This window comes from Genypterus blacodes, unplaced genomic scaffold (genome assembly GCF_046128005.1).
Source record: "Genypterus blacodes isolate CSIRO-AG114 ecotype Tasmania unplaced genomic scaffold, CSIRO-AGI_Gbla_v1 ptg000057l_1, whole genome shotgun sequence".
In the NCBI taxonomy this organism is placed as follows: domain Eukaryota; kingdom Metazoa; phylum Chordata; class Actinopteri; order Ophidiiformes; family Ophidiidae; genus Genypterus; species Genypterus blacodes.
Genome location: NW_027466869.1, coordinates 3,165,226 through 3,192,500, shown reverse-complemented (window position 1 = coordinate 3,192,500; position 27,275 = coordinate 3,165,226). Strand labels below are relative to the sequence as shown.

General features: G+C 42.4%; 4 protein-coding genes across 5 annotated transcripts in view; 1 reads left to right on the top strand and 3 right to left on the bottom strand.

Moving 5' to 3' along the window:
* grik5 (glutamate receptor, ionotropic, kainate 5) overlaps positions 1–3,383 on the top strand; it is a 24,683-nt gene extending 21,300 nt beyond the window's left edge. Inside the window, exons 18-19 of the mRNA XM_076152715.1 lie at positions 746–912; positions 2,203–3,383. Coding sequence (XP_076008830.1) covers positions 746–912; positions 2,203–2,841 — 806 coding nt within the window. The 3' untranslated portion in view covers positions 2,842–3,383. The remainder of the gene's footprint in view (positions 1–745; positions 913–2,202) is intronic.
* A 3,987-nt stretch (positions 3,384–7,370) lies between these two features.
* On the bottom strand, positions 7,371–11,887 carry LOC143002556 (uncharacterized). Of its 2 annotated transcripts, XM_076152717.1 has the most exons (7): positions 11,728–11,887; positions 11,509–11,615; positions 10,737–11,072; positions 10,018–10,135; positions 9,752–9,786; positions 9,597–9,652; positions 7,371–9,219 (listed from the first exon to the last, which is right to left on the bottom strand). In XM_076152717.1, the coding sequence occupies exons 2-7, from the start codon at positions 11,570–11,572 to the stop codon at positions 9,076–9,078; spliced, it is 753 nt and encodes a 250-aa protein (XP_076008832.1). In that variant the 5' UTR covers positions 11,573–11,615; positions 11,728–11,887; the 3' UTR covers positions 7,371–9,075. The 2 variants fall into 2 exon arrangements, with proteins under 2 accessions (XP_076008832.1, XP_076008831.1); XM_076152716.1 differs by having other exon boundaries at positions 11,509–11,887.
* A 2,048-nt stretch (positions 11,888–13,935) lies between these two features.
* LOC143002484 (cell adhesion molecule CEACAM1-like) lies at positions 13,936–15,713 on the bottom strand. The gene is made up of 5 exons (XM_076152602.1): positions 15,672–15,713; positions 15,157–15,505; positions 14,593–14,868; positions 14,225–14,473; positions 13,936–14,015 (listed from the first exon to the last, which is right to left on the bottom strand). Exons 1-5 carry the CDS (start codon positions 15,711–15,713, stop codon positions 13,936–13,938), a joined length of 996 nt encoding a protein of 331 aa, XP_076008717.1.
* A 930-nt stretch (positions 15,714–16,643) lies between these two features.
* LOC143002483 (cell adhesion molecule CEACAM1-like) lies at positions 16,644–24,253 on the bottom strand. The gene is made up of 6 exons (XM_076152601.1): positions 24,208–24,253; positions 23,427–23,759; positions 22,063–22,338; positions 21,510–21,776; positions 21,159–21,391; positions 16,644–16,664 (listed from the first exon to the last, which is right to left on the bottom strand). Exons 1-6 carry the CDS (start codon positions 24,251–24,253, stop codon positions 16,644–16,646), a joined length of 1,176 nt encoding a protein of 391 aa, XP_076008716.1.
* Positions 24,254–27,275: the final 3,022 nt, after the last annotated feature.

Below are 27,275 nucleotides of genomic sequence, written 5' to 3'. Positions count from 1 at the left end.
CACAATATCTATATACAGACTAAATTACAGCTGCTTAGAAATCTCACGTAATGCTGTTTGTCATGCAGTTACCTGCCAATTTTATTTAAATACACACACACACACACACACACACACACACACACACACACACACACACACACACACACACGTACAAACTACAGAATTTTGTGCTGACACTTTATTAGAATAATTTGTGGTAAACATTGAAACAGTATTTCCATTAGTGCATGTTACGCTCTTGATTTCATTGTCAAGCAGCGTATTTCATCACTTTTTATGGGGCCGTCTGAGTAGACTGAGAGCCAGTGAGCTGCCACCCAGAGAAATAACAGCACAGACTCAAAATTGTTTAACTGCAGTAAACCTGTCAGTCTACATTATAGTTTTTGTTATCTTTCCTTATTTTTATACACAGTATTTATTTCAATATCGTGGTGAGTAAGTGATAAATCATATCTACAGAAATGGATCCTGTGAAACAAAACCCACAAGTCCAGAAAGCTGTCCAGATTCAGACCAGCGCTGGCAATGACAGTGCCTAAAAAAACAACAACAAACCTTCTGTTTTCACTCAGTGTGCTCAACATAGACCCCTGAATGGATATAAGAACATTGGAATTGAGTGTAAAGGCCTTTCTTAAAGTTCAAGTTCATCCATACAGGTGGAAAATCACATTATTGTTACCAAATGTGTGATATTTCAGCTTTGAGGTGTTTGATTTGTGTGTTTTCTCTGCGTCAGGTCTGGGCATGGAGAACATTGGGGGCATCTTTGTGGTGCTGATCTGTGGCCTGATCATTGCCGTGTTTGTGGCCATAATGGAGTTTGTGTGGTCGACCCGCCGCTCGGCAGAGACCGATGAGGTATGCCCCCATACCTGCCCTCGCCGACCCCACAGACACACCCCAGTAGGTTTCCCCGGCATACCGCCAAACCCTTTTGATTATGCTGTTATACGTACGTGTGTGTTTGTGTGTGTTTGTGTTTGTGTCTGAGCGACTGAGACTTTTCTTTTCAGCTTTGCCTCCATTTTATACGTGTTATCGTTTTACGTGTTTGGGTTTCGGGTTTGTGTTATGTATGTGCACGCAACATGATGATGATGATGAGGAATGTGCAAAATACGCAGTGTGTGTGTGTGTGTGAATGTATGTCAGTGTACCAAATGTATACAAACGAATGCAGGATCTGATGTCAGCCTGCATGTTCTGCCTGTTTCTAAGTCATGTGTGTGTCTAACAATAAGCATAGTGATTGCGAGCTAAACCTGATGGTACAGATAAGCAAAATTGAGAAATGGCAATATTTGCTTGCATAAAGAAGTCGTGTGATCTTTTTCCCTGGCATTAAACGTCACGATGTATCTTCTTTTACATGCCTCACATGTACGCTGGTATTCTTCGTTTCCATTCTTGGATTACTTCTCACCCATCTCACTGTGCGTCTCTCTCTTTCTCTCTCTCTCTCTCTCTCTCTCTCTCTCTCTCTCTCACTGGCTTTCTGTCTTTCTCTCTTTCTCTCTTTCTCACACACACACACACACACAACACCATACACCTTCTGTCATTTGACCATCAGTGTGTGTTCTCCGATAACGAGTATTGTTTCTGTTTATGTGAGCACATCCCCTTTCAATTATGATTTTTACAAGTAGAATGTTGTGTGTAGTTGATTTGTTGATGCATTTTGTTTGTCGTTTCTAGTAGTTTGTTGCTGTTGGACTGATGGAAAAAGTGTGTGAAAGTGTGTCTTCGTTAGTGTGTGTGTGTGCAGTGAAGTGTGAAGGTCAGCCTGTCTGTCCATAGTGCATAGTGTCATAATGAAGTGCTCATGAACTTAACAACATTTTGGTGTTTTCTGTGTTTGGATTGTAATAACTCTCTCTGCTCCTTGGATACTCTCCTATCTCTACTCATCTCCTCATCCTTCCCCATCACGTCCTCCTCTCTGTTTTGGTTTACCATCCTTCCATCCCACTGTGTCCCCCCTCTTCATCATGCCTTTCTGTGTCTGTTCTTTTTGCCCCGACCCTTTATTTGTCTTGCTTTTCCGTGCTGGTCTTCCCTCTGTTCTTCTACTTACGCGCTGCCTCACCACTGTCTTGTTCTGCTGCCTGCCTACTTGGTCTGTGGCACCCCTCCTCCTCCTCCTCCCCTCTGTCCTTCCTCCTCTCCTCCCTCCTCCCCCTTCTCCCTCAGGTGTCTGTCTGTCAGGAGATGATCACAGAATTCAGAAACGCCGTCTCCTGTAAGAAGAGCTCCCGGTTGCGTCGCCGCCGGCCGCTCAGCAGCTCAGCAGCCCTACGCCACCCCACCCGCATAGCCCTGGGGGCCCCGCGGCCCCTGCGCCTGGTCCGGGAGATGCGCCTCAGCAACGGAAAGCTGTACAGCGGCGTGGGCCCCCTGACAGGTGGAGCTGGAGGAGGAGGCGGTGGTGGAGGGACAGGACCTTCAGATCTGGGCCCTGGACCCCAGAGGATCTTGGATGACCCACTGGGGGCTAATACAACCCCTCCACCACCAGCCCCCACCCCTGTGATGCTGCCTGCCCGCAGCTGCACCCACGTGAGGATCTGCCAGGAGTGCCGCAGGATCCAGAACCTGAGAGCAGGCAGCAGTATAGGCTCCACCTCGACCAGAATACCGCCTTCCTCAGCGCCCCTGCCCAGGCTACCCCCACCCCCGCCCCCGTCCTCCTCCAACACAGACAGCGAGGGCGGCGGGGGGGGGCCCAGTCCCAGGCGGCTACACCACAGCCCTCCGTCTCACGCCCCGCGACCTATGCCCCCTCCGCCACAGAGCAGCAACACCACAGACTTGATGGGTGACCAGGACTGAGAGGAGAGGCGGTGGGCGGCGGCGGTGTTGGGACGAACTGGACGTTCATGCTGCAGAGAGGAACTCTTGCTTGTTTTCCACGGGAGGAGAACAGAAATAGGAGAGGAGGCGAAGGAGAGACGGAGGAGGAGGAAGGAGAGGAGACTGATTAACTGAGACACTTTCTCCAGGCGAACTCGTGACAGAATCAGTCTCAAAGGTTTAAACATGTGAGATGGAATCTGCACTGAGAAACAATTCAATCTGACCAGAACTGAATGGACACACACACACACACACACACACACACAAACAAACACACCTACACACACACAGCCAGATGGAGGATTTACTGGTTTCTACTGGCCTCCTTTTCCTCTCCTTATGTCCCTGTCGTGTCATACACACACACACACACACACACACACACACACACACACACACACACACACACACACACACACACACACACTGCCTCCAGGCTAACTGTCCCTGGAGTAAGGAGGAGCCTTGTTGGGAGGACACACTGTATCTGTGTGTGTGTGACCTGAAACAGCGACTCAAAGACCTCCGGAGAATTATTTCCTGTTGTTTTTGTTGTCTTCCTTGTTTTGTTACCATTGTTATAAGTGGAAATTACAGAGTTATATAAAGACTACATGTGACAATATGGTGGATTATAACATACTAAGAAACTTGACCAAGGCAAATTTCTGCGTGTAAGAGTTTTGTGTCCCTCCCGGCAACCTAAAGCTGCGTGTGTGTGCGTGTGTGTGTGTGTGTGTGTGTGTGTGTGTGTGTGTGTGTGTGTGTGTGTGTGTGTGTGTGTGTGTGTGTGTGTGTGTGTGTGTGTGTGTGTGTGTGTGCGCGTGTGTGTGAGGGAAGGTGGCGGATGAGAAGAATTCATGTCACACGTACACCATGATCCAAATAGTATCAAAGGAAACCATTGTGCTGCCTTTCTTTACACTGTGTGCGTGCGTGTGTGTGTAAAGGTTTGTACTTCCTGTCTGTCTGTACGGAGAATCATGACCCAGTAACTGTAATATATGATAATCAGACAGCAACAAAAAAATGGGAGCGAGCAAGAAGCTTTGAAATGTGAAATTAATGTTCCTCGTTATCCTGGGTAACACTTGCCAAGCCTTTACCTCCTGTCCACCTCTGCTCGCACACACTCACACACACACACACAGAGAGAGAGAGAGAGAGAGGGAAGGAGAGAAGGAGGTGGTAAGGAGTGAAATGGACACCACTGTATTTGAATGACAAATCCCTGACCTGAGGTACTTCCATTATTAGATCTGCACCGATGTGGTAATTCTGGGCATCTTTGAAGGGACTTGTTACCGTGCCAACGCGCTGTAGCTGCGGCTCCTTTTCCCGTCCCGGCGTTTAACAGACAGATTTGGCCGTTCGCAGCACCGCCTGCTGCCAGAGTGATAGACTCAACGCGGCCTCGTCAATACTGTCTCAAGCTTTTGATCGCCTAATTACTCCCTGCAGTGTCTGGGGACTCATTCACACACACACACACACACACACACACACACACACACACACACACACACACACACACACACACACACACACACACACACACACACACACAGTCACAGAGGAATCATGCTGATGAATAGATTTAGATTTTTTTTGTTTTCCTGATGAGGAGCAGAGTGTGTGGCCGTATTCACCAAGCACTTCATCTGACCACCGGGAGTCCCGTTCATCCTTAACTTAAAGAGGAAGTGTGCTTTTCTACAATATTTAACATGTTCGCCGGCTTACTTCAGTGTAAAGATGCATTGATGCATCATGGAGGAACATTTGGAAATTTTTCTTTTGAATTAAGCAGAATCTAATTGAATCGTGGTAGAGATGAAAGAATTCCGATTGAATAATTGAACTGTGTGTGGGAGCATTGTGGTGTGTGTGGGGTTGACGCCTTGTTGAAGAGGAGCCACAGCCTCGCCCACCAAGAGACGTCCTTAGTTTGACCCGGGACACGATGGACTATGACGACATGCTGTAGCCTCGATTAAACGTCTGCGTTGTTCCGGCTGAATGTGGATCTAATATCACTTAAGCTATAGCCGACAAGCTGGCCTTCATTTTTCTATCTGGCATAAATCGTGAGGACACAAAGACGACGGCGTGACATTTACAGAGCACGTATGGTTTGATGCAGGGTGTAATCCCCAAACCACAAGATGACAGCCTGACATAAAAACACGTTATTCTATTTAAAGTATAATCAAATATTTGAAGGGAGACATTTTTAAAAGGTCAATAACGAGGCAGAAAGCTGTCAAGAACCATTTTTTTAGGCTTGACTAGGATCATCGGGCCTCAGCGGTGTGGGATTCCTCTGGATTACAGCTTCCTATTCACAGATTTTGGAACAGCTTAGTGCTGTGCGAATCCTAATCTTAGACACAACTTTCCAAAGCCTCTCGTAAATGTTCCGGTGAGGTGGCACACCCAGTCTCGTGAACGCCCGATCGAACGTTACAGCCCCGCTAATGTGTGAATCCATGCACCCAACAACGTCCACGTCTTTCGAGGAGCGTGACCTTTAAAGATTGATTTCCTATCTCTTATGCAGCCATTGATTTTACATCAGGCAGCTGTGGGGCCGGGCCAACATTAAGGCTGCTTTATTGTTTTTATCAGAACGTCCCTCCACTCAAACTCTGCTTCAGCGGTTAGGGAAGTGCTCGTGTGTCCCCATGCCAAAAAAAAATCATTCTCGGGCATTTTAAGTGCAGAATTCCAATCTACAAAGAAATTCTTGAAGCGATCCGAAAGCAAATGAAACTGTTAAAAAGCCTCACAGTTTATTTTCCTGCCGCTTTCTAAGTCGTGAGTCTCATCACCCGGCTCCCCGTCTCCGTCCTGAATTATAAAGCAGCTCATTGACTCACCAGCGTCCCAAAGGTCATTAAATCTGTAACCCAATGAGCTCAAGAAATGCAATTCACTTTGTACCGAGTGGCTTCTCGCCGCAGCTGTGAGGCGCACGCTGAAGCTTTCTGACATCCAAGATTTAACAAATTCACAGCAGCACTAAAATTCCCTTGACTCCTTGTGGTATCGCCTCAGGGTGCAGACTGACCCGTCGCTGTATCTGTTCTCTAGTACACTTCAGAATCCAACCAGTAGGAGTCACTGGGACACGATTCCTCGCTTGGCTTCCGTCCTTCCTACATCCCCAGCAGCAGCAGCAGCGATTCAACCCGAGTGATTACAGCTACAAAAGAATATACTGGAGTCACTGTGATTGATTATCTTTCCCCAGCGAGCACGAAAAAGATCGATTACACCGGTTAAGATGCGGCAAATGCGAGTATATGTGTAAAAGTCTCTACCATCACTTTAATTGAAACAGGAAGCTGCCAAGAAGGGAAAGAGGATCAGTTTAATAACATAATGACACATTTAGGAAAATAGTCAGGCGTTCTAATCCCTCAAAGGAATACAAGCGCTGATGTCAGGGCAGAATAATGGATCTTGATTTTCTAGAGCCATTCACAAGGGGCACCGACACTGTTTGCATTCTAGCATTATGCACAATAAAGGTTTGTTGACAGTGCTTTACATAATGAATCATAACACTGTTTGGACACATTGTGCTATTTCTCCCAGTGATTTGATACGTCTCATTCTTAACAACAACACAGCCAATCTGTTCCACCTTTAGACACGACACACACACATACACACAAACACACACACACACACACACTTATCCAACAACATCTCCATGTCCAGTTCTCTCCCGATCTCAAGCTGGTGAGCATATAAGCGTGTAGTTACCTCCACACTTGTCTTCGGCTTCTCTGTTCTCGTTTCTTTGATTCATAACCGAAAATGACTTGACACAAAGCCGGAGGTGTGACAGCGACGAGCGGCCATTTCGTGGCCGTCGGCGGCTTTAAACCATCAGCTGACAGCATTTATTAACTGCAATGAAGGCTTTATTGCAGCGCAGCAAGAAGAGGCTATAAACCCTAAAATGCTGAAATACGGCCGCGACAAATGTCAAGGGGAAGGGAGGGTCACAAAACAAATCACCCGGGGCGTCTGAATGGCCACGCAGCAAAACAAAACCTTTTTATTTACTTTCATTTCCTTTGGTATTTTTTTTCATATTTCTTAACTAGTGCTTAAATGGATTATTAAACCGATGAATATTATGATTCAATTGTTATTATTCCTATTGAAGAGCAAGAGGTTCTATGTAGTGTGTCTTGTAGGTGAGGGGAGGGTGGGAGGTGAAGGGGTGAAGGTGCCATGATCACGCCGTTGTTCAAACCTATAGACACACAAACTTCTTTTTTGGAATAAAAATATTCAAACAGTCCCACGGTGGCTGGTGTCTGTGCTGTTCAGGTGGAAAGTTTGATGCATTGCTGACACTTGTGTGATGAGTGTGATATGTAAAAAGCTGTCATAATGCTTCTCTTCACTGCTATCTCATTATCGCATCCATTTCCTGCCTTCACAGCACTTCACTGATAGAAAAGGAAGAAAACAGACAAAACCACAGATTCTCAACATTCTGTGGAAACACTTTATTCATCGATAGCTGCAGAGCAAAAAAGACACGCAGTCACTTCTCCACACATGCGTTCCATCAAAGACCGACACAAGCTGCAGATTGAAACACGAGCACTTCAGCCGGATGCATTTTAAACAGAAAAACACTGATTATGTTCACACCTTACAGCACAGTGACAAAGTGTCTCACCCACAAAGCGACACAGCCAGGAAACACGGGTTGAAACTCAGGAGGTGACAGATTGTGACTGTTAGCAGAATGCTACCTTCACTTATGCAGCGCACCACCTCACTGTGACACCTTCTTACCCACAGTGCGACGCTCAACACAAAACAAGATGAGTGAAATAAAAGAGTATCAGCAGCTGCCATTGTCTGGGAGGTTAAATACGACCGCTGGACTGAATTATTTAGACGGAGACATTTCGCTTCTTCACTTCTAACTAGTGTGTCTCTCCTCCTGCACAGCCTGTGGCTCCCACGTTCGAATGAAATGAAATTTCAGAATACACTCGCATGTGGCTGTACATTTCCAATTAAATGTGACAATCCACAGCAACACCAATCATGCTTTGATGATGGATTCCTGGCTGTTTTTTTTTGCTGCCAGTAGCAGAAAGGGAGCAAGCTTAATGTCACCTCTAAAGCCTTCAAACAGCTTCAGATCTTGCCTCCTTTAGGTCACAGCTATTGTGCTGGTGTGTACATAGCTCGCTTTGGTTCCTTCTCGGCAGGCTATTTTGAAATTGTGGTTTCCTTTTATTCCATCGCTTGTTCCCCCTTGATGGTAAAGAATTGGAACTCTGTGAGCGCCGCCTCTGTTATTTGTAACAGCAGCTGCAGTGCCCGGGAGCTGGAAACATCTAGCTCATATGCAATGGATGTATAAACTCAGACATTTCTTAAAAGTAACCTTTAATGTGACCTTGAAACCCCCTATATACAAGCTTTTCTTCTCTTTTTTAGGGAAAGGGACAGAAAGTAAAGCATCCTATACAATTGCCTTCGAGGAGCTTAAAAGAACAGAGAGATATTTTAGCGGGCACAGGGATTCTAGTCTGGATAGAATAGATAACAACTGGCTCCAAATCTGAATATATTTAGCCAGAAATCCTGCAGCGCTTTACCAGAAAGCTGAAAGAAAGACAAAGAGGAATCTCACCTTCCAACATGAGGATAATCCAAAGCACATGTCCAAAAAGTCTAAAAAGGACTGGTTTCATTTTGAATTGGCCAACCACAATCCAGCCACCGGCCAAAGTTTGACGGCTTGGATCAAATCTGAACCAATACACCACCAGGATCCTCCAGTTAGTCCATTATTCTATCCTAAAATCTGCTCTTTTTCGCTTGAATTATGTCGATTGCAATGTCACATTAAAGGTGGAAAAAAGGTATGTCAACTGTCTTGACATTCACTAAAAAAAGCGATGCATTGTTTGTTTACATTCTCTCTGTTGCTGTGAAGCCAGAGGGCCTCCTTGCTTTGTTCCTGGTCAGAGAGTGAGTGACCCGTGTTCAGGTGAGGTCTTGTCTTGCAGAAAGCTTGATCGGTAATGATTGATTGATCGGTCAGGTTCGGGTTCTGTCAGATGTTGGAGCACTGACACGGGTCTGGCCTTGGTGATCATGCTCAGCAGTTGATTTATGGACAGCTGTGCATCTTATCTAGTGAAGCATAAGTGTCTCTCCCTCCTATTGAAAAGGTCGACGAGCGAATGCCACGTGGGAGTATGTGATGTCATCATCATCAACATATGTGCTCTTGGAGTGTTTGTCATCGGAAGAAGGCGATGCATATCTGCATTGCTTGATCCTGACATCTGCGTATACCAAACTCTGAGAGAGAGAGAGAGAGAGAGAGAGAGAGAGAGAGAGAGAGAGAGAGAGAGAGAGAGAGAGAGAGAGAGAGAGAGAGAGAGAGAGTGTGTAGCCGAGTGATTAGGTAACAGCGCTAAAAGAGAAAGACACTTCAGATGAGAACTGACTGCCCACCTGAGAAGACAATGGTTGAAGAGCAAATACACACTCTTTCTTTCCCGCTGTCACACACACTCTCTCTCTCTCTCCTTTTCATGTGATCTTGTCATTGTTAGCATCATGCTTGATCTTTTGCATCATCTTTCAGTAAAATCAGACGTCTAGTCTGCAGAAATTTAAACATGATCCCCAGACTGATACGTGCTGCAGTTGTGTTAAACTTGTGTTGAACTTGCCTCCTCTGGTGACATCACAGTCGACCTGGCCACATCCCCCGCTGGCCGACTCGTATCTGTGAGATTCATGATTTACCAAGAATGAAGTGGAGCAGGAAGAAAGCAGAACTACTGTGCTATTTAGAAATAAGAGGAACCAGTGCAGTTGTTCTCACCCATGCAGATGGTGTGACTGACCAAATCCTTGTGTCTGTGGAAAGAAATCCACAAAGCTATCATTAGGTCTTCTGCACCCGTTACTGCGGATAAGTAAGGCAGAGTTGTGGAATAAAGTACAAGGAGATTTGAACGTCTCCGTGTGAAGTACATGAAGAACAGCAACAGAACTAACCACTGAACCCCTAACTGTGTTCAGTGATCAAATACTAGTAGAGTCTTAGTAAGGCCTTAAGACTCCTACACATCACAGACACACACGCACCTCTTCCTGATGATGATGAGGTAAGCTGTGACTGCCATAATCACCAAAAGCAGCATGATGGCAATCACTATGCCAGCAATCACCCCTGATGATAACGGCATCTGTTCTGTTCCATCTCCTGCTCGATCGAACGAGAACAAGAAAACCACAACAAACCAACCGATAAGATAGTTCTAATAACACTGTTATAACAGATAAGAGTAATGTGTAATGACATTGTAATAACGTGAACAGATATGAGACACAGAGCTAGAAAGAGAGACAGGAGGGGAAGTTGTAAATAGCACTGTAATACAGAGATAGAAGATAGAGAGAACGGAACAAGAGACGGAGAGAGAGAGAGAACGTGAGTAGGAGCACCATACATGCTGCTTCCTAAAGCACCATGTGCAGCATTAACCTACATTAACACACATGTTTTGTGCGTGGGGGAACATGGAATAGTGGAGACGAACAGCATACAGTTTAGGCACGACCCCTGTCAGGACAGTTCATATAAATATGTTGTAAAATTACATATTATCATTATTAGAGCAGAGTGTCAGATTTTGGACCTGGCGATGTTCCTGTGATGATGTCGTAGTGCTGCGTGACCATAATCTGGCTGCTACACTGTAAATGAGCATGAAGTCAGCTGTTTGACTTCATGCTCATTTTGAAGCTCAACTTTTCTTTCATGTATTATGGCCACAGATTGTGTCAGTGGTTTACTTACTCACCTTCAGCAGCAACAACAAGGGTCATGGTTTCTCGAAATGGCCCCCTGGGGTACGTTGTAATGGTGCAGCGGTAAACTCCTGCATCAGACATTTTCACCTCTCTTATGACCAAAGATTCCCCTGAAATCTCCACTGTTTTCAGATCATTCACAGTGATATTAACTCCATTAGAAACAACCATGGTGATTTCTTTTTCTTCTGGTGGCAGCAGATCCCATTGAACCTGAGTTACCATGTCGTCTGGTGCGCCTTTGATGAACTGGCATGGCAGGGTGACATCATGGCCGAGGTAGCCAGTCACTTCAGACTGGACCATGATTTTTTGTGCCTGAAGCGCTGCCATAGAATGAGGCCATGTGGCAGCAGGATGAAGTAAAAGATGGGAATGGGAAAGAAGAAATCAGGCATCCTGTTAAACTCTGCCGGCTCTGTTTTATGATTCATCAGTCAAAAACATCAGTCTGCCTTTGGGGATTTTTTTTGGGTAATCACTCATTTTACGCCATCTCAGTCACATATGGAGTCAACAGCTATAAAAAGCAATCACTGTGATTTTCCATTTTAGAGCAGCTGTGTTTACTAATTGAGTATAACGATGCCTTTGTTGATGTATGTGTGTTTAAGAGCAGTTCCATAACTGCACTTTTTAACTAGTTTGTAAGTAATACTACCACCCTCTCTCTAAAGTTTTATTCAACACACAATGAAGCTTAAATAAATCTGCACTGAAACCCGTCCACATTGTAAAAATCAGCAAAATGTGTTCTCTTACCTGGAAGCAAAGTGATGAATATCAATTTCAGCATTGTGAGCTGTAATCTGCTGCAAGTTTCCATTGTGGCGAGTGGACAAAATAACAAAACACCTTAAATAAAAGCCCTGCAAGCCAAACCAAGCAATTTAACCAACAAAGTTATTCAGCCTGCAACTGCCGTTAATCACAGTTAGAATATCAAGATTCAATTGAGACACCAAGTAGAGAACCCATTACCAGCCAACTGTAATGAGCTCTCACAGAGGTCACTGAGTTGTTACATTGGTCAGATTGCAAAGCCAGGCAAAGCGGCAAGAAGAAAGGGCATACAAAGCAAAGAGGAAATGTTTGATACTGACTCTATGCACGAGACGCCACATGTACAGTAACTGCGAGGTGTGTCTGATGTTTGGTTCACTCCCATCAAGTTCCTCAAGCTTCTGATCAGGATATAGGAAGTTCCCTAAAGTCACGATTGCTCAACAATCACTCAAAAGACAATACAATACCATAATTCAGAAGTGGAAAAGGAGAAGTGGAGAGTTTCACAGAAAAAGAAGTAAAAACAGGCCCATAAATGGAACAGACACCTTTGCCAAAGCTCATCACTATAAAACACGCAGGCCTGTGACAAACAGTTTCACTGGGTTAGTTTATTCACCAATGAACTGCAATTTAGTATCCAGCCATCTGCATGAGGTCTGCTGCTTTAGTCCTCAATCCCCTTTATAACTACGAGTGCAACAGCGACCCCATATGGCCAAATGATGACACCAGTCTAGAGAAATGCTTCTCATTGGAAACTGATTGAATTTCAGTAAAAATCCACCCGAAATTAAGAAAACGCTCATTAATGAATGAATGATAAAAAACTAATGACGTTCACAATACAGCCACACAATTTAGGACTCAGTAAAGGCAAAAATGCAGGAAAGAGATTTTGAAGCTTGTCTGTGCTGCACTTTATTATTTCAAGCCCTTTGTCTGCATGAATACATACGTTCCTTCTTGTTTGTTTCAATACTGATCATCACCAAGGTATCAGACAATACAAAAAAACAAACAAAGAGAAAAACAGGAAATGACATTGAGTGTGCTATTGTGCAATATTGTGTCGCCACTATTGTGCTGATGTTGCATTGTGAAACATGATTTTGCACTGACAACACTGACAAAATGTTGCTAAAGACAGGAAAGTGTTTCAGGCTGTATACATTGAATGCTTAAATGATCAATTGAGCTCATGTGGCCTCACCAAGACAGTTCAAATCATTTGTCTAATCTCTAACTCTAAGTGAGCACAGGGATAAATCGCCACAACAACACATTGAACCAGTTTGTTGCACAGTGAACAAAGCTACAAACACAAATTGAAGACAATTGAAGCTCAACAGTATTTGAGAATACAAAGTGTTTCGGGTGAGACAGCCGGGCCCGGACAGACACACACACACACACAGAGCTGAGCGTAGCGGCCTTAAGGTCAAGGATGGGGATGAGGAGGGAGAAGCATACGATTAATGTATACTTCCTGATGATGGTGTTTTCAATAAATTAGCCGTTACATGAAGAGAAAAGAGGTAAAAAGATGTTTTATTCAAAAAAACAATCTGTCAATGGTTATTTAAATCAAACATTTCATTAAATATAAGATGACTGTCCCTAAACACTGCATGTGAAACCGTGGACATAATTATAAAACAGTTTTAAGTCTTATTTAAAGGAGTTGACAGTATATGGATCAGATTTTAGCTGTAAAACTAACTGATTGGAAGAGGATAAGTTTGTATGAGGCTGGATAATGTCTATGAATAAACACTCAGAGAGTTCATTAGTATATCTCATAATGCCCAATGACCCACAGAACAGCTTGGCAAAGTTAAACAGCATGAACACTTCATTCAGAGGGCCCAGCCCCTAAATGGAATGTTAATGTTAAATCAGCTAAAACTTTAAATCAAACACAAATTACACTGAAAACATTTTACACCTCTGCTGGCCCTGACATGAACATTTAACAAATGCACCTTGAAGAATAAAGCAATGAATATAAATAGCTGTTATTTGGTGTGACAGAGTTCCTGCACCTCCCTTAATGTGGCCCATGTTCAATAAGTGTATTTTACTAACATAACACAAGTGAAGGGATCTGATTCTCCTCTCTGAGAGTTTTTACATTATTTCAACAATGACATTCTGTAGCCTCAAAGCACTGTACTGTAGGTGGAAATCACATTTTATTCTTAAAACTGACATAGATTCTGCAGTCATTTGTGATTATTACATCAATCCTCCGTCATAAGCAAAGAACCTCAGGGATGGAAGAGTCTGAGAAGAAGATAGAAAGTAATGTTTAGTCATTCCAGAATGAGAAAGAACAAATTAAAAGTGAAACATGTAAAGATGTAGGATTCATTTTAGCAGCCTTACCTCAACAGACACTTCCTACATCTGAATCCATCCTCCCAGGTAGAGTGCACTAAGCAAAAGTAATGGAAATGACCAGTAAGGGGCACTGCAGGAAGCTTCAAAAAGAAAAGTAGATGTTACCTTGAAATATTGTCATGGTTTAAAATGTAACAATTGCATTAACATTACAGGGTTGTCTTCCCCGCAAGAATATAAAATCTTTATCTTAACAGTATTAAATTGCAACTGCTAATTGGTTACTATTTAATCTGCACTTCAAAGACATAATCTCATTCCTGTTCCAGGTGAAAAGGTGAAATCTCACCTCTCAGACTGACGACTGTGGAGTTCTCCCACTGGGTGACCTCATTTCGGACTGCGCAGGTGTAATTCCCTGTGTTTTCTGCATCCATCCTCTCTATGACGTACAGGGAGTTGGTAACACGCGTCTTGTTGCCGTTGAACATCCAGCTGAAGGCCGGGGGAGGAACAGAGTCTGCGGAGCACTGCAGCGTCACTCTGCGGCCCAGTGGAGCTGCTGGTGGTCCAGTTATTGATATGTTGTGAGGCCCGTCTGCATAACGAAGAGGAATATATAATCAGGTCATAGAACAATGAAGTATTCTCAATTACAAACTGGTGCCTAAATACTTTAAAGCTGAGTGCTTTACTGCGTTAGTGATCGATACTCACAGTTGACGGCGAGATTATAGGCTGCTGTGATGGTGCTGATCGGGTTGCTGACTTTGCATTGGTAGATGCCGTGGTTGGTGCTTTGTACAGGCTTTATGAGCACTGTGCTGTTGTCGGCGGAGAAGCTGACGTGGTCACTGGGATAGAGAGGCAGGCCGCCCTTCATCCACTCTATAGTGCTGATGGAGCCGGAGGCGTCACAGGTGAGGTTGGTGGAGCTTCTGCCTTCTATAAGGACGGCTGCAGGGCCGGTGATGGTGACTCCAGTTAGCGGTGCTGTAAGAAGACAGTAATAAACGTCTGCCCACTAAAAATGCTCAAATGTATCGATGTATACTGTAGAAAATACTGGAAAACATTGTAAAGTGTAATAATTTGGAGGTTTGCAATGAAACAACAAAATCTATATTCTCATTTTTTGCAACGCTAGATCAACACCTGTCATCTCAACAGAAACATAAATTCTGAGTTTCACAATGGCAGAATTTATAACAGAAAACGGAACTTCATTGCAGCAAGTCTATGACTGACACAACTGACTGACATCATATTGTAATGACCCACCATACACATTCAGCGTGGTCTTTCCTAGTGGCTTCTTTCCATCAGTCTGTATGATGGTCAGTGTGTACTCGCCACTGTCCTCCAGCTTCAGGTTCCTGAGCTCCAGGGCCCCTGTGGTTCGGTCTAATGTGATCCTTTGGGCATATGCGGGGCCCGTATTGTCGGAGGTGGTGGAGGTGATGATGTTCACCGGGGTTGCTTGCATGGGGCGGTTAAAATCCCAGCTGATGGCGACAAAGGGCACTGCAGGAGGGCTGATGGTGGTGGTGAACTTCACTGCGCCTCCTACAGCTCCACTCTGGGGTCCCAGCGGTAGAATAGGTACACCCACACACACACCTGAGAGGAAATGAGGAGCAAGACTGTAATACCTCTGAAAATCCTTTGTACCCACCTGTCAAGTGTATTTATTTAATTTTCAGGTCTTTAAAAATTCAAATCAATGCAAACTTATTATAAACTGTCCCATGTTTTTTTTCTTCATAAACCAACTATCTAAATTGAAGTCTACCTGATAAAAGAAGCATCATAGCAGTGCGAAGTGTCTTCTGCTCCATGGTGAACACTCCTGCAGTCCTGTCTGGAGGAAAGTCTTAGGTGTCCCTGCTTTTGAATCATCCCACACCCACAACACAAGACCGCCCCCTGCCCCCCTCGCAGTAATGGAGAGCACTAACAGACTTTACGGTTAGCACTGTGTACATACGTTTGACATGCCCGGGGGGCTGATGGTCAGTCAGATGCTCTGAGGCTCAGCTTGATGGAGCCTGTGTTGACTTTGTAGAAATGGTCAGTGCAGTGAAGCAAAGAGCAATTGTTAGTCCTAATTTGACCATAAATCGGTGACATGCTAAAATGTCATTAAAAGGAGAACAAACCGATCAACAAACATCTGATTGACTTTACCAATACCACCTTAGTGTGTATTTGTTGTATAATTTCAACAGTATATATGTTCAGCGCACATCCTCTAATGATTAAATGGTAAGTTTTATGAAATCACGAGGCTTAGTGATAATAAATAAATGATAACTAACCATTTATGAAAGTAACTCCCCAGAATGTGAAAGCTTGAAGACAACAGTAGAAGAAGATTGAAATGAACAGAATAACACTACATTATTATATCATTCATTTTCAAAGCAATCGTTTCAGTGTATATGTGTTTAGTAGTAGACTTGTCTTGAATAGGAAATATATACGTATGAGGCTATATTGTTTTTTGCCGCTTCAGGCTGAGTCATGCAGGGGGCAGGCATCACATTTATGAGCTCTTAAGTGGTTTTGGTCCTCATACAGGGCTGTGTTTGAGGAGCAGCAGTCAGGCGTAGCATTCCTTTAGGAGGAGGATCAAAGCCAGACGCCCTCATCAGACGGCTTCACAAACAGACTGTGTTTAATGTCGAACACAGGTTAGATAATTAGAAATTGAGGAGGAATCGATTCCATATTGTGCATCTATATATGAGGTTAGCTTTTCAAAACCGCTATACAGGGGGGATGTAACCCTGATAAATGAGATGTTAAAAACACATGAGGGAGGGATGAGATCAGCCGAAACTATGTATTGACACTGACACTGTGTCCCATGTCTATGACTCCTGACTTGTATATGTACAGTAAAGGAGGTAAAATGTTAGCTAAGGATGTGTCACCAACATATACGATGTGTTTCATAACAGGAGGTCACTAAATACAATGTTCTATTGTAAGTGGCACTGTAAGTGTAAACATAAAGGGGTTTCACATATCCTCACTCAGACCTAAAGCTCTGCACCGACAGGGGAAACACACATCAAGACTGATATCTAACAAGTTAAAGGGAACGAAAATGAATCTTTCCTCAATCCAGAATGGGGCCCTATAAAACTGACCTTTGACCTCCCAGGAAAATGGGATTTCTCAACAAAATCAAATCACTTATTGATGATTTATTGCCACATGTCAGAAGAGAAATAAAAGATAAAATGTAAAGGCAATAGAGTAAAGTAAAGAGTAAAGTTATTTTGTCGTAAAAAATGTTTATGAGCTCTGAATGGATTCTTTGAATGCTCACCAAGTCTATAAATGCGATACAGTAAAGATTCTGTAATGTAAACAGAATGGCAACCCATAGAAACAGACCAACATGACCTTTTGTTCAATCTGATAACTTTGTCCTTCCTGAACAAACATCATTAGAAACTGTCTGTGTCTATAAGACATTTGGTTAAGAGTGCAAAGGGAAACAAACACATAGGTGTGTTAAACTGTGTATGTCTATTTGACTAGGCACAGTGCACAGTAACACATTTTTAAACTGATTTCTTTCAATTGAATTTGTTTTATTTTTTAATGATTACAAGTGAAGAAAAGTCATTTAAGGTGATGACATGAACAAAGGGCAACATAAATAATGGTCTGGGCACTGTACTACAAAGAGATTAAGGAAGAAGATAATGCAGATCCCTCCATGATGCTTTTTTTCCATACCGGGCTTAGTACACACACACACACTCATCAACAGAGGATAGACAAAGTCCATTTATTTGGACTCAACATGTGTCATAAAGCAGTGATAGTAGATGTAAATCATGGACTCTGTGATAGACACCTGTAATCGTGATTACATTTTTTACGATCATTTGGAGGACGCTTTTATCCAAAGCGACTTACATTACATTATATTACCACCTTTCGCAGAGGGGGGAGCACTTGAGGGTTCGGTGCCTTGCTCAGGGGCAGCTCGGCAGGGACTCGAACCGGCAACCCTCCGGTTCTTAAGCGGAAGCTCTACCCACTCGACTACTGCCTCCCTTAATAAGTTCAGTAGTGATATGTTTATCTGTGACCTATGCAAAGCACTGGGAACTGACAGACTTGTAAAGGTTTGCCCATAAATTTCATACACAAAGTAATGTTCTGTGTAGTAAAATCAAATAAGACAGCAGGGACAGTGTTAGGCTGTACTGTATTGACCTCCTGAGACCTAGACATTTATTTTGTATGCATTTTGATACCTCCCTGCTATTTGGGATTAGTTGGACCAAATAATTATACAACGAAAAAAGTAAAGAGTATGACACATTTCTTCCTGTTTGTCGTAGGAAAAATGGAATGTCCACATATGACGACGCAGGGTCTCAGGAGGTAATGCCAGAGGACTCTGTTCACAGTGGGGACTAACTGGTGAGTACATTGGAGTATTACTGAGTCTGGATCAAGCTTTTCCCACAGCATGTGTACACAAAGACAAAACACTTATATGACCACATACTGTATGATTATAAGCACATAATAAATCTAGTGAAGTATATGTTACTACAGTAAAGTTACACCTTCACTACATATATCTGACGCCTGGGTCACATCTGGGAATCTGTAGGAGTTATAATCATATGTTCATGTTCCAATATTAAGCTATTGAAAATCTGTCAAGACACATGCTTAAACACACGGCACATCCAAAGACATTTAACTCAGGCTTACTTTAATAATTACGTTTAATAAAATAAATATTGATTTACACATTTCAGCTTTGGTGCTGTACTTCCGTTAATTTACATTGAATCAATTCTTACAAAATGTTTGATGCAAACAATCACACATGAACAGGACACACACACTCAATCTGATTTATCCAAACTGTAAGCAGTGAAGCAAAGGTAGCAGAAAATGGTTAATAAAATAAAACTAACAAACACTTTAAAACACTGGTGTCTTTCATTAACAATGTGCCTTTTTGAACCTCGATGAAGGCTTGCTTAGTGTTTCCCCCCCATTTAAAAAATGAAACCTCGCTGTTGTGATCTACAGGCTTTGTCAAGAGATTAAAAGGATGTGACGAAAGAAGTAGAGTCAGGCTGCAGGAGAAAGACAAAGAAAAGTTGTCATTATGCATAACAACAAATAAAAGTAAAAACAGTGCTCCAACAATCGTATTATTATGATTAAAATAGCTATTTTGTTATATGATTACTTAACAAACTTGGAAGAAATATTCTCTCTTAGTGCATTTATCATTCTAAAAGCCTTTTCTCTGTGATTTCTGATTGATTCTGACGTTTAGGATCTGATTGGTCCTAAGATACCTTGATGCTTGTTGAAAGTAGACGGGGATGATGAGTCACACTATAATATATCTGATTTAAATTCTGCCTGTCAAAAAGTTTGTTCCTATTTATAGAGTACAGCAAAGACAAAACACATTTTCATGGTTTGAGTCAGTCGCAGAGTAAGAAACTCAAACTCACCTGTGAATTCAGAGAAGATAGACGTGCTGTTCCTGTGCTCTTGTACATCTGTAAATCTGAGGGCTTCTTCCTCACACTTTGTTTTTCTATAGGTCGAAGTGGAAACGTTACAGCTTATGATCCAGTGATATTATATCTTTGTACAGCATGATTGAATTAAAAAAGAAATTGGGACGTGGCTCTGTTGAATACTGACCTTTTGCATGTGCTGCATATTTGCTCGTGGATCTGAATATCAGGAATAGATTATGTTAAAATGTGGTAGCCTTAACCATTATTCAAAACAGCTCTCTGAACATTTTATATATGAGAGTAACACTTTATAATGAGGCTGTAATAAAGTGATACTCAAGTGATTTTACAAAATGTAATGGTTCATTCACTCAAACCAATTTTAAAAAAACTATCTGAGTGATCTGGTTGGGTTAATTTTGTATAATGACTTTTTTTGGCAAGAACATCACTTTACAATAGGTTATATGAGATGAAGTTAAGAATCATTTATGTCTGCTGATCAAACTTTTATGGATCATGTGAAAATATCACACATTGGTTAAACATTTTGGTTAGACATTGACCATGAATAAATAATGAAACCCTTGAATGAATTTAACATCAATAGAAGAAAAACATCTCATTTAATTTCTCATGTCTATATGTGGCCATATCTTAACCAGAAAGAACAAGTACATAAGTTTGTGAATTGGTGAAAAAAGGACTGAAATGAAAGGGTTGAAAATGTTAGTAATCATCCTCCCTCGTACCTTTTCCCTCTGATCATGCAGAACACAATCATTACGGCCACGACTGCAATTATGATACAACATCCAGCTGTCGCAGCAGCGGCTTTTAAAGCAATGGCAGAGCAGTCACCAGCAGGGAGAGCTGGAAAAGAATTCTATTGTTAGTGTATTCTTGCCCAATGCAGACAAGGTTGATTGTTGAGTTCGGAGCTCGAAACATGGAAGTAAGCAAAGGTTGAATTTTTATGGCAGTAATGTACTTCCTCATGTATATTTGCACATCAGCTGCATCCATTTGGTTGAAGTGATGATTACAAGTGAGCAAGTATGCATACATCACACACATTAGTTGACTCTTGACACCATTTAGCAGCAAACATCTCTTTCCAACCATGAATCCATTTAGTCTCATATCATTACATCTTTTCAGCTGTACATAACTGCACACCCCAGAACTTTCTGTACAGGTCCGGAACTTACCAATCAATGCTCACAAACTGAAGTCACTTATTATGACAAAAAGGCTTTTGCTTGTTTAGTCACACACCTGTAACGGATAAATCGTGGTGCACCGTTCCACTGAGGCCTGTGACAGCATTCGCAGCAGTGCACGTGTACCTCCCTTGGTCAGAGCTGCTGCTTGACTGAATGATGTGCACAGCTCCATGTACACTGGTTGGACTTCCTTTAAAGAGCCAAGTGACCGTTGCTGATGGTACAGATGCAGCGGCGCAGCAGAGCATTGTGAAACCTCCGGCATGAGTGGAGTTTGGTGCTAAGATGGTCACACTGTCAGGTCCATCTGTGAACAGATACTATTTTATGTTTACTGAAATAATGATCATATTTTGACAACTAATACTAGAATATAGGGTGAATATACACATATATACTATATATTCTTCCTCCTCCTTCTTGAGAGTGAAGACTACTTTATCTGAGAGGCTCTGCTGAGGGACCAAGTGTGTGTTACCATACACTCACATTGGACGACAAGATTGAAAGGCCGGCTGAGTCCAACACTGACAGCATTGGACGCGTTGCACCGAAATGGTCCCTGGTCATAGCGAGTCACATTGGTTATTGTGAGAGTGGAGCCTCCATTAGTGAGTTGGACTCTGTCACTGGCTGTCACCTCAGAGGTGCCGTTCAGCCAGTGGAAGGACAGAGAGGAGCCAGAGGAGGAGCAGGACAGATTGACAGAGCTGAACTCCATTAGGTCTGCGTTGCTGGGAGTCACCACTACACCTGAGACTGGAACTGTGGGTGGAAACAAACTAATGATCAGGAATCCTATTCATAATACCGTCACAAGCTTCTCAAGATATCAAAAATGTTATGATGACACCATGTCCAAAGTTTTTTCATTCCAACTCACCCTGTACTTTGATAACTGCAGGCTGAGATGTCAGGTATCTCATAGTTTTGTTGTTGTAGGCTCGACAGCTGTAGGCTCCACTCTGATTCTTCTGAATGTTCTCCAGTCTGAACTCTGGTCCAGTATCAGACAGCAACACTCCATTCAGAAACCACTGAAAGAAGGCAGGCGGTTTGGAGACCGCTGAGCACTTCAGAATGATGTCTGAGCCTTCATCAAAGTCTTCTTGTGATGGAGATGCCTTCAAATGAATATCGTCTGGGCCATCTGCAGAGTGCAGCAAAGAAGGAGTAAATACCAGCAAAAAGAAGGTCACAAATAAATGTTAGTAGCTTGAGGGAAAAGGTCACATTGCATGCAGCCTAACGCAATGTGAAGGCTGAATGCAGACATAGCAGAACTACATCATTATTTCTTATACAATTTGTGAGCAACAGCAAAAACTAGTGAACCAGCAGAAACCAATGAAACAGCAAATACAACAACAGAAAAAGTCATATTTGAGCTGCATGTTGTGTTTTTGTCCGCATACACACACAGGTTAGGAACTCACAGTTGATGGAGAAGACAACTGGGTTGCTGGTGCCATTGCTGAAAAGGTTAAACACATAACATCTGAATGGTCCCTGGTCATAGCGCGTCACATTGATTATAGTGAGATTGGAGCCTCCATTAGTGATCTGAACACTCTTGTTGGCTGTGACCTCCGAGCTGCCGTTCAGCCAGCGGAAATTGATAGAGGAGCCAGAGGAGGAGCAGGACAGAGAGACAGAGGTGAACTCCACCAGGTCTGTGCTGCTGGGAGTCAACACTACATTGGAGATGGTTGCTATGGGTAGAAAAACAACAACAACAACAACAATTATCAAGAATCGATTGTGAGAAAGATGTAATTGGGATCATTCTTTCAAGAAGTCCTTCACTCCGACTCACCCTTAAGCACAGTGACCACTGCTGGCTTAGATGTTTGGTAATTCACTGTTTTGTTGTTGTAGGCTCCACAGCTGTAGGCTCCACTCTGATTCCTCTGGATGTTCTCCAGCCTGAGCTCTGGTCCAGTATTAGACAGTAAGGTTTCATTCAGAAGCCAGTAAAACTGAGCTGGTGGATTAGAGAGAGCTGAGCAAGACAGGCTGATGTCTGAGCCTTCATCATAGTACTCGTGTACTGGAGATGTTGCCAAGACAACATTTTCTGGACCAACTGCAATATACAACATTTGCGATGAACATTGAACATAGCATCACCAATGCTTTGCAATAAAATAAATTCAGATAGATCTATAAACCTGTGAAGGTTTGGTAGGTGTGTGGCAACTCACAGCTGATTGACAGTTGTACTGGCTTGCTGGTGTCATTACTGACAGGGTTTAACACGTGACAACTGAATGGTCCCTGGTCATAGCGAGTCACACGGGTAATAATGAGAGTGGAGCCTCCATCAGCATCAGTGATCTGAACTCCCTCACCGGCTGTGACTTTAGAGCTGCCGTTCAGCCAGACGAAAGACAGAGAGGAGCCAGAGGAGGAGCAGGACAGAGAGACAGAGCTGACAAACTCCACCAGGCTTGTGCTGCTGGGAGTGACCACTACATTGGAGACTGACACTGTGGGAGAAGTGGGAGAGGCACAGCAAGTTGTTGTTTTGCACATCCTCATGCAGGGGAAATGGGTTCAACCGACACTATCAATCTGGGATTATGTAACGATTTGATTCACCTCACCGCAAACCACACTGATTGTCACCTTATCACGTAATTCAACTGTGATATAGCAAGACAGAAGAGTGAACATAACATTAATTTGCTTACTTTAATACAATGTATAATTTTAGAATGAACTGATTATTGCACTGGATTCCTTGATGGAATAACTGTACAGGATAAAAAATAATCCAGAATGTGAAATAAGGTTTTACCATATATCTCCAGTTTGCAGATTCCTTTCTTCATTGCAGTTCCATCTGATATAATCATGACGCTGTATTCTCCACTGTCACCAAGCCTCAGGTCCCTGAGCTCCAGAGATCCGGTAGTTCTGAAGAGAGTGATCCTGCTTTCATACTCAGGTGCAGTTATGTTTTCTATCGATGAGGTGATGATATTGTTAACGGCGCCATGGGAATTCGCAATACTCCAAGTGACGACAAGAAATGGCTTTTGTGCTGGAGTCACTGTTGTGGTGAATATCACTTTTCCTCCCGAAGTTGCATGCAGAGAGTCTGGCAGCACACCAGATCCATGACTTAAACCTGCAGGAGATATTCACAGATTCAGGAAGGATGACCGAGTCTACTTTCAATCATTTTCAATTCGTTTTAAATCATTCATAGAAAATGTTCACAAAAATAGTATTGTTGTTATGTGACACTGAGACATTGCTGATACAGTATGATAAGTAATAAAAAATAAGCTTCTGTCTAAATCCTTTGTGTGTAATCGTGTGTGCCAGATGTCATAAAAAAATAAAGAGATTTAAATAAACATGCACGCTGAAGAAGTTAATTCTCTCAGTCACATTGGTTAATAGTAATACATTTTAGATCACATTTAAATGTCACTATGATGCATTTTTAATAATTAACAACTGATTTCTGACTTTGGAAACGTGCAATAGTATCAAAAAGCAGCACAGCTAGTTTCAAACACATTGACTTGTTACTTCTCCCTCTTAGGTTTTCTCAAGTAATAAGATCTCACCTGAAATCACTCCCAGGATCATCAGGATTATCATAGCTGTTTCCATTTCTCCAGCAGTTTTCAGGCACGTTGGGAATATTGTGGTGAAGAAGGAGCTGTAAGTGTGTGTGAGTGTGTTTGAGGGGAGGAGCTCACCTGCACTGTTACTTCTTTCCATGTCATGTGGACAGTGGCACTGAATACACCAGGTTAAGAAGAACCATTATCATTCATATTGTTCTTATTAATCAGCTAAGTAAACACAATTCAGAGAGAAGCCTTAATTAGTTTATTAAATTAATGTAATAAATTTCTAATCGAAGCAAGTTAATGGCCTTCAAACACTTTTTTAAGGACTTTGTATAAAATAATATACATTTTCTCCAAAGGTCAGAGCGTGAAAAATGCAGGCAGATATTTATTTTATTATAGAAAATGTTTAGCTTCAGATTCTTGCAGTTGTCGCAATCTTTATCACTGATCGGATTAATTAATAACAGGTTCAAGTGATAAAGCCACCTACTCTGCATGTTGTATTTATTATCTTACTGTGTGTTTTAGTATCTATCAGAGGTTTATCACAGCAACACTGTGTAAGCTTTGAGAAATATGAACTCAGCCTTGTTAGAAGAAGCTTACACTTCAGCAACTTAATTAACATAATTGCTGAAGTGTAATCTGTTTATTCAACTGATTTCCACTGAGAATGCTGATTGTTTACATGATGCAAACATAATACAGGGAGGGAATAAACTGCCAAGTGTTTGATTTCCAATCTGAATGTGTATGATATTAAAACATCAATGCCTCACAAACTGGGCAGCATTCACATGAGGGAGAGACAGGTTAAACTGTATCACTGAAGCAAACAGCTGTGACATAAAACAGTTCACAGTTTATTGCATACAACCTCCAAGCTGCTTTCAAGGCTCTTTGCCGACCTGACAGGGCTCAGCATGGACACTAACTGTAAATATTTGGTTGAGAGGGACATTGTGATGCCCAATAACATATTTATTGACTTTGTAATAAAGTTTTAATAAAACTTTATGATGATGATAATTAGATAAGAAGTTATTCCATTCCATTATGAACTGTCAAGGCCATAAAACAAGCAGAAACACTTTTACACAAGAACAAAGGTGTCAGTCCTGAATTATGAATCTTATGGGACAAATAATAATTATAAATAAATAATCTGAACTAATTCAATAGACTGAAGTAGCTGTTCCTTCTTGTTATGTCCATATTCTCTAAAACATGACTTTAGTCAAGCCAGGTCAGAATTATTTGTATAGTCCAATAATACAAAGGGTTCAGAGACGATTCTCCACCCAGTCCAGAGCTCTCTGGGAAGCGAGGGGGCCAGCGAAAGAGATAGAGAGAGAGGGAGAGGCAAGGGACAGAGGGAGATAGAGAGAAAAAAAGAGAGAGAGAGAGAGCAAGGGAGAGCAAGGGAACGAGAAGGGGGAGACAGAGGGCAAGGGGGTAGCAAGAGAGTGAGAGAGAGAGAACGGGTGAAAGAGGGAGAAAAAGAGAGAGCAAGAGAAATTATTTTCAAAAAATTCGAGGAAAATCTTCTATTCATTCAAAACATAGTTTATGTGTGACCTGTGATGGACTGGCGACCTGTCCAGGCTGTGCCCCGCCCTCGCCCATTAACAGCTGGGATTGGCTCCAGCAACCACGTGACTCACTGACTAGAGGATAAGCTATTACAGATGATGGATGCATGGATGTATATATTGAATATTTCCATTGATATGACTGCTATACACATATTTAGGATTTGCACATTTTACTCAGTAAGCTATCCAGCATCATAAAGCATGATGAATGAAAACAAGTCCAAAAAAGGTGCTGTCATAAACATTTGAACAGACATCACAGCAGAAACAGCTGATCAATTGGTTAATGATCTGTGACAATGAAGGAAGTTTCCCCTTCCAGAGGTACCATGTTGCGAACACCTGACTTCCTTATATAGCATTTATATTGTGAAAGCAACCGAGAGAAGGAGTAGAACATTCACTGACAACACATTCCTCTTTCCTGTGACATCCTGAGATGGAAACAGCTGGGATAATCTTCACCATCCTGCAAGCGATCTCAGGTGAGCAAGATGACCCAGATACAAAGAAAATGAAATAAGAGAATCTGTATTGTTATGTTGATTCATTTTAGGCTTCTGATTTCAAAGTTCAAACTAACCCCCTGTAGCACTAAAATATTCAGTTGCTTGTTGAAGATACAGTACCTGACGTTAGATTGATCTGCCTTAACTGTCTCCTCTAGGTTTAACCAGAGGAGCTGGGCTGCTACAAGACAGCCTCCTGCAGGCACCTGTTGGAGGAAAAGTTATATTTACCACGAGGATTCCTCCAGAAACGCCTTTAGCATCGACCTTCCGGGATTTTGTTGAGAATGCTGTCTCTACTAATATATTGACCACATTATCAGGCTATACAAATCCAGACTATAAAGAAAGGATCACCCTCATGGATCCTCCAGGATCTTTGGAGCTCAGGGATCTGTCTCTGAATGACAGTGGAGACTACAGAGTTGCCATTATAGCATCTGCACCTGGGAGTCCACAGCTGTCAGGAGAATGCACATTAAGAGTACTTGGTGAGCAGATATTTCACATGATGTTGGATCACAGATTCAATGCTGCATATAAAGACACAAACTGAGCATCATCAGAGACTTTAAGTCCAACAGAGAGAGAAGTATTTCTTTCTCTGCCACATTCTGTCTGAGATATGAATAAGTAGTTGCACTTGTCCCTTGTCCCCGAAATCTCATTATCAAAACAAGAACTGTTTCTACATGAAGTGTATCACATTTTGTGAACCGTCTGTGCATTTAAGTAATGAACCTGCATCAGATTCTGATTGTGTGTTTATGTGATTGTTGTGTTCACATGAGCAGAAGCCACTTAAAGCCCATTCTGGGATATTTTACACCTGTGTCAGTGTCTTCACTGCTGTGATTTATGTGTTCTATTAAGTATGTTTTTGTGTTATTCCCACCCACAGTTCCAGTCTCCCCATTGTAGTGTTGACTCCCAGCAGCACAGACCTGTTGGA

Bases quoted from the DNA above. Each gene is read 5' to 3' on its own strand.
- LOC143002556 (XM_076152716.1), bottom strand. From the start codon at position 11,572: ATGGAAACTTGCAGCAGATTACAGCTCACAATGCTGAAATTGATATTC. The intron at 10,136-10,736 runs GTGAGTAAGTAA...TCGATCGAGCAG, and splicing joins CCTTGTTGTTGCTGCTGAAG to GAGATGGAACAGAACAGATG. The intron at 9,220-9,596 runs GCAAGTTCAACA...TCTCTCTCTCAG, and splicing joins CTGTGATGTCACCAGAGGAG to AGTTTGGTATACGCAGATGT.
- LOC143002484 (XM_076152602.1), bottom strand. From the start codon at position 15,713: ATGGAGCAGAAGACACTTCGCACTGCTATGATGCTTCTTTTA. The intron at 14,474-14,592 runs GTGAGTATCGAT...TTCGTTATGCAG, and splicing joins CTATAATCTCGCCGTCAACT to ACGGGCCTCACAACATATCA. The intron at 14,016-14,224 runs GTGAGATTTCAC...TTCTTTTTGAAG, and splicing joins CACAGTCGTCAGTCTGAGAG to CTTCCTGCAGTGCCCCTTAC.
- LOC143002483 (XM_076152601.1), bottom strand. From the start codon at position 24,253: ATGGAAACAGCTATGATAATCCTGATGATCCTGGGAGTGATTTCAG. The intron at 23,760-24,207 runs GTGAGATCTTAT...TATCTCCTGCAG, and splicing joins GATCCTGGGAGTGATTTCAG to GTTTAAGTCATGGATCTGGT. The intron at 22,339-23,426 runs GTAAAACCTTAT...TTCTACCCATAG, and splicing joins CTGCAAACTGGAGATATATG to CAACCATCTCCAATGTAGTG.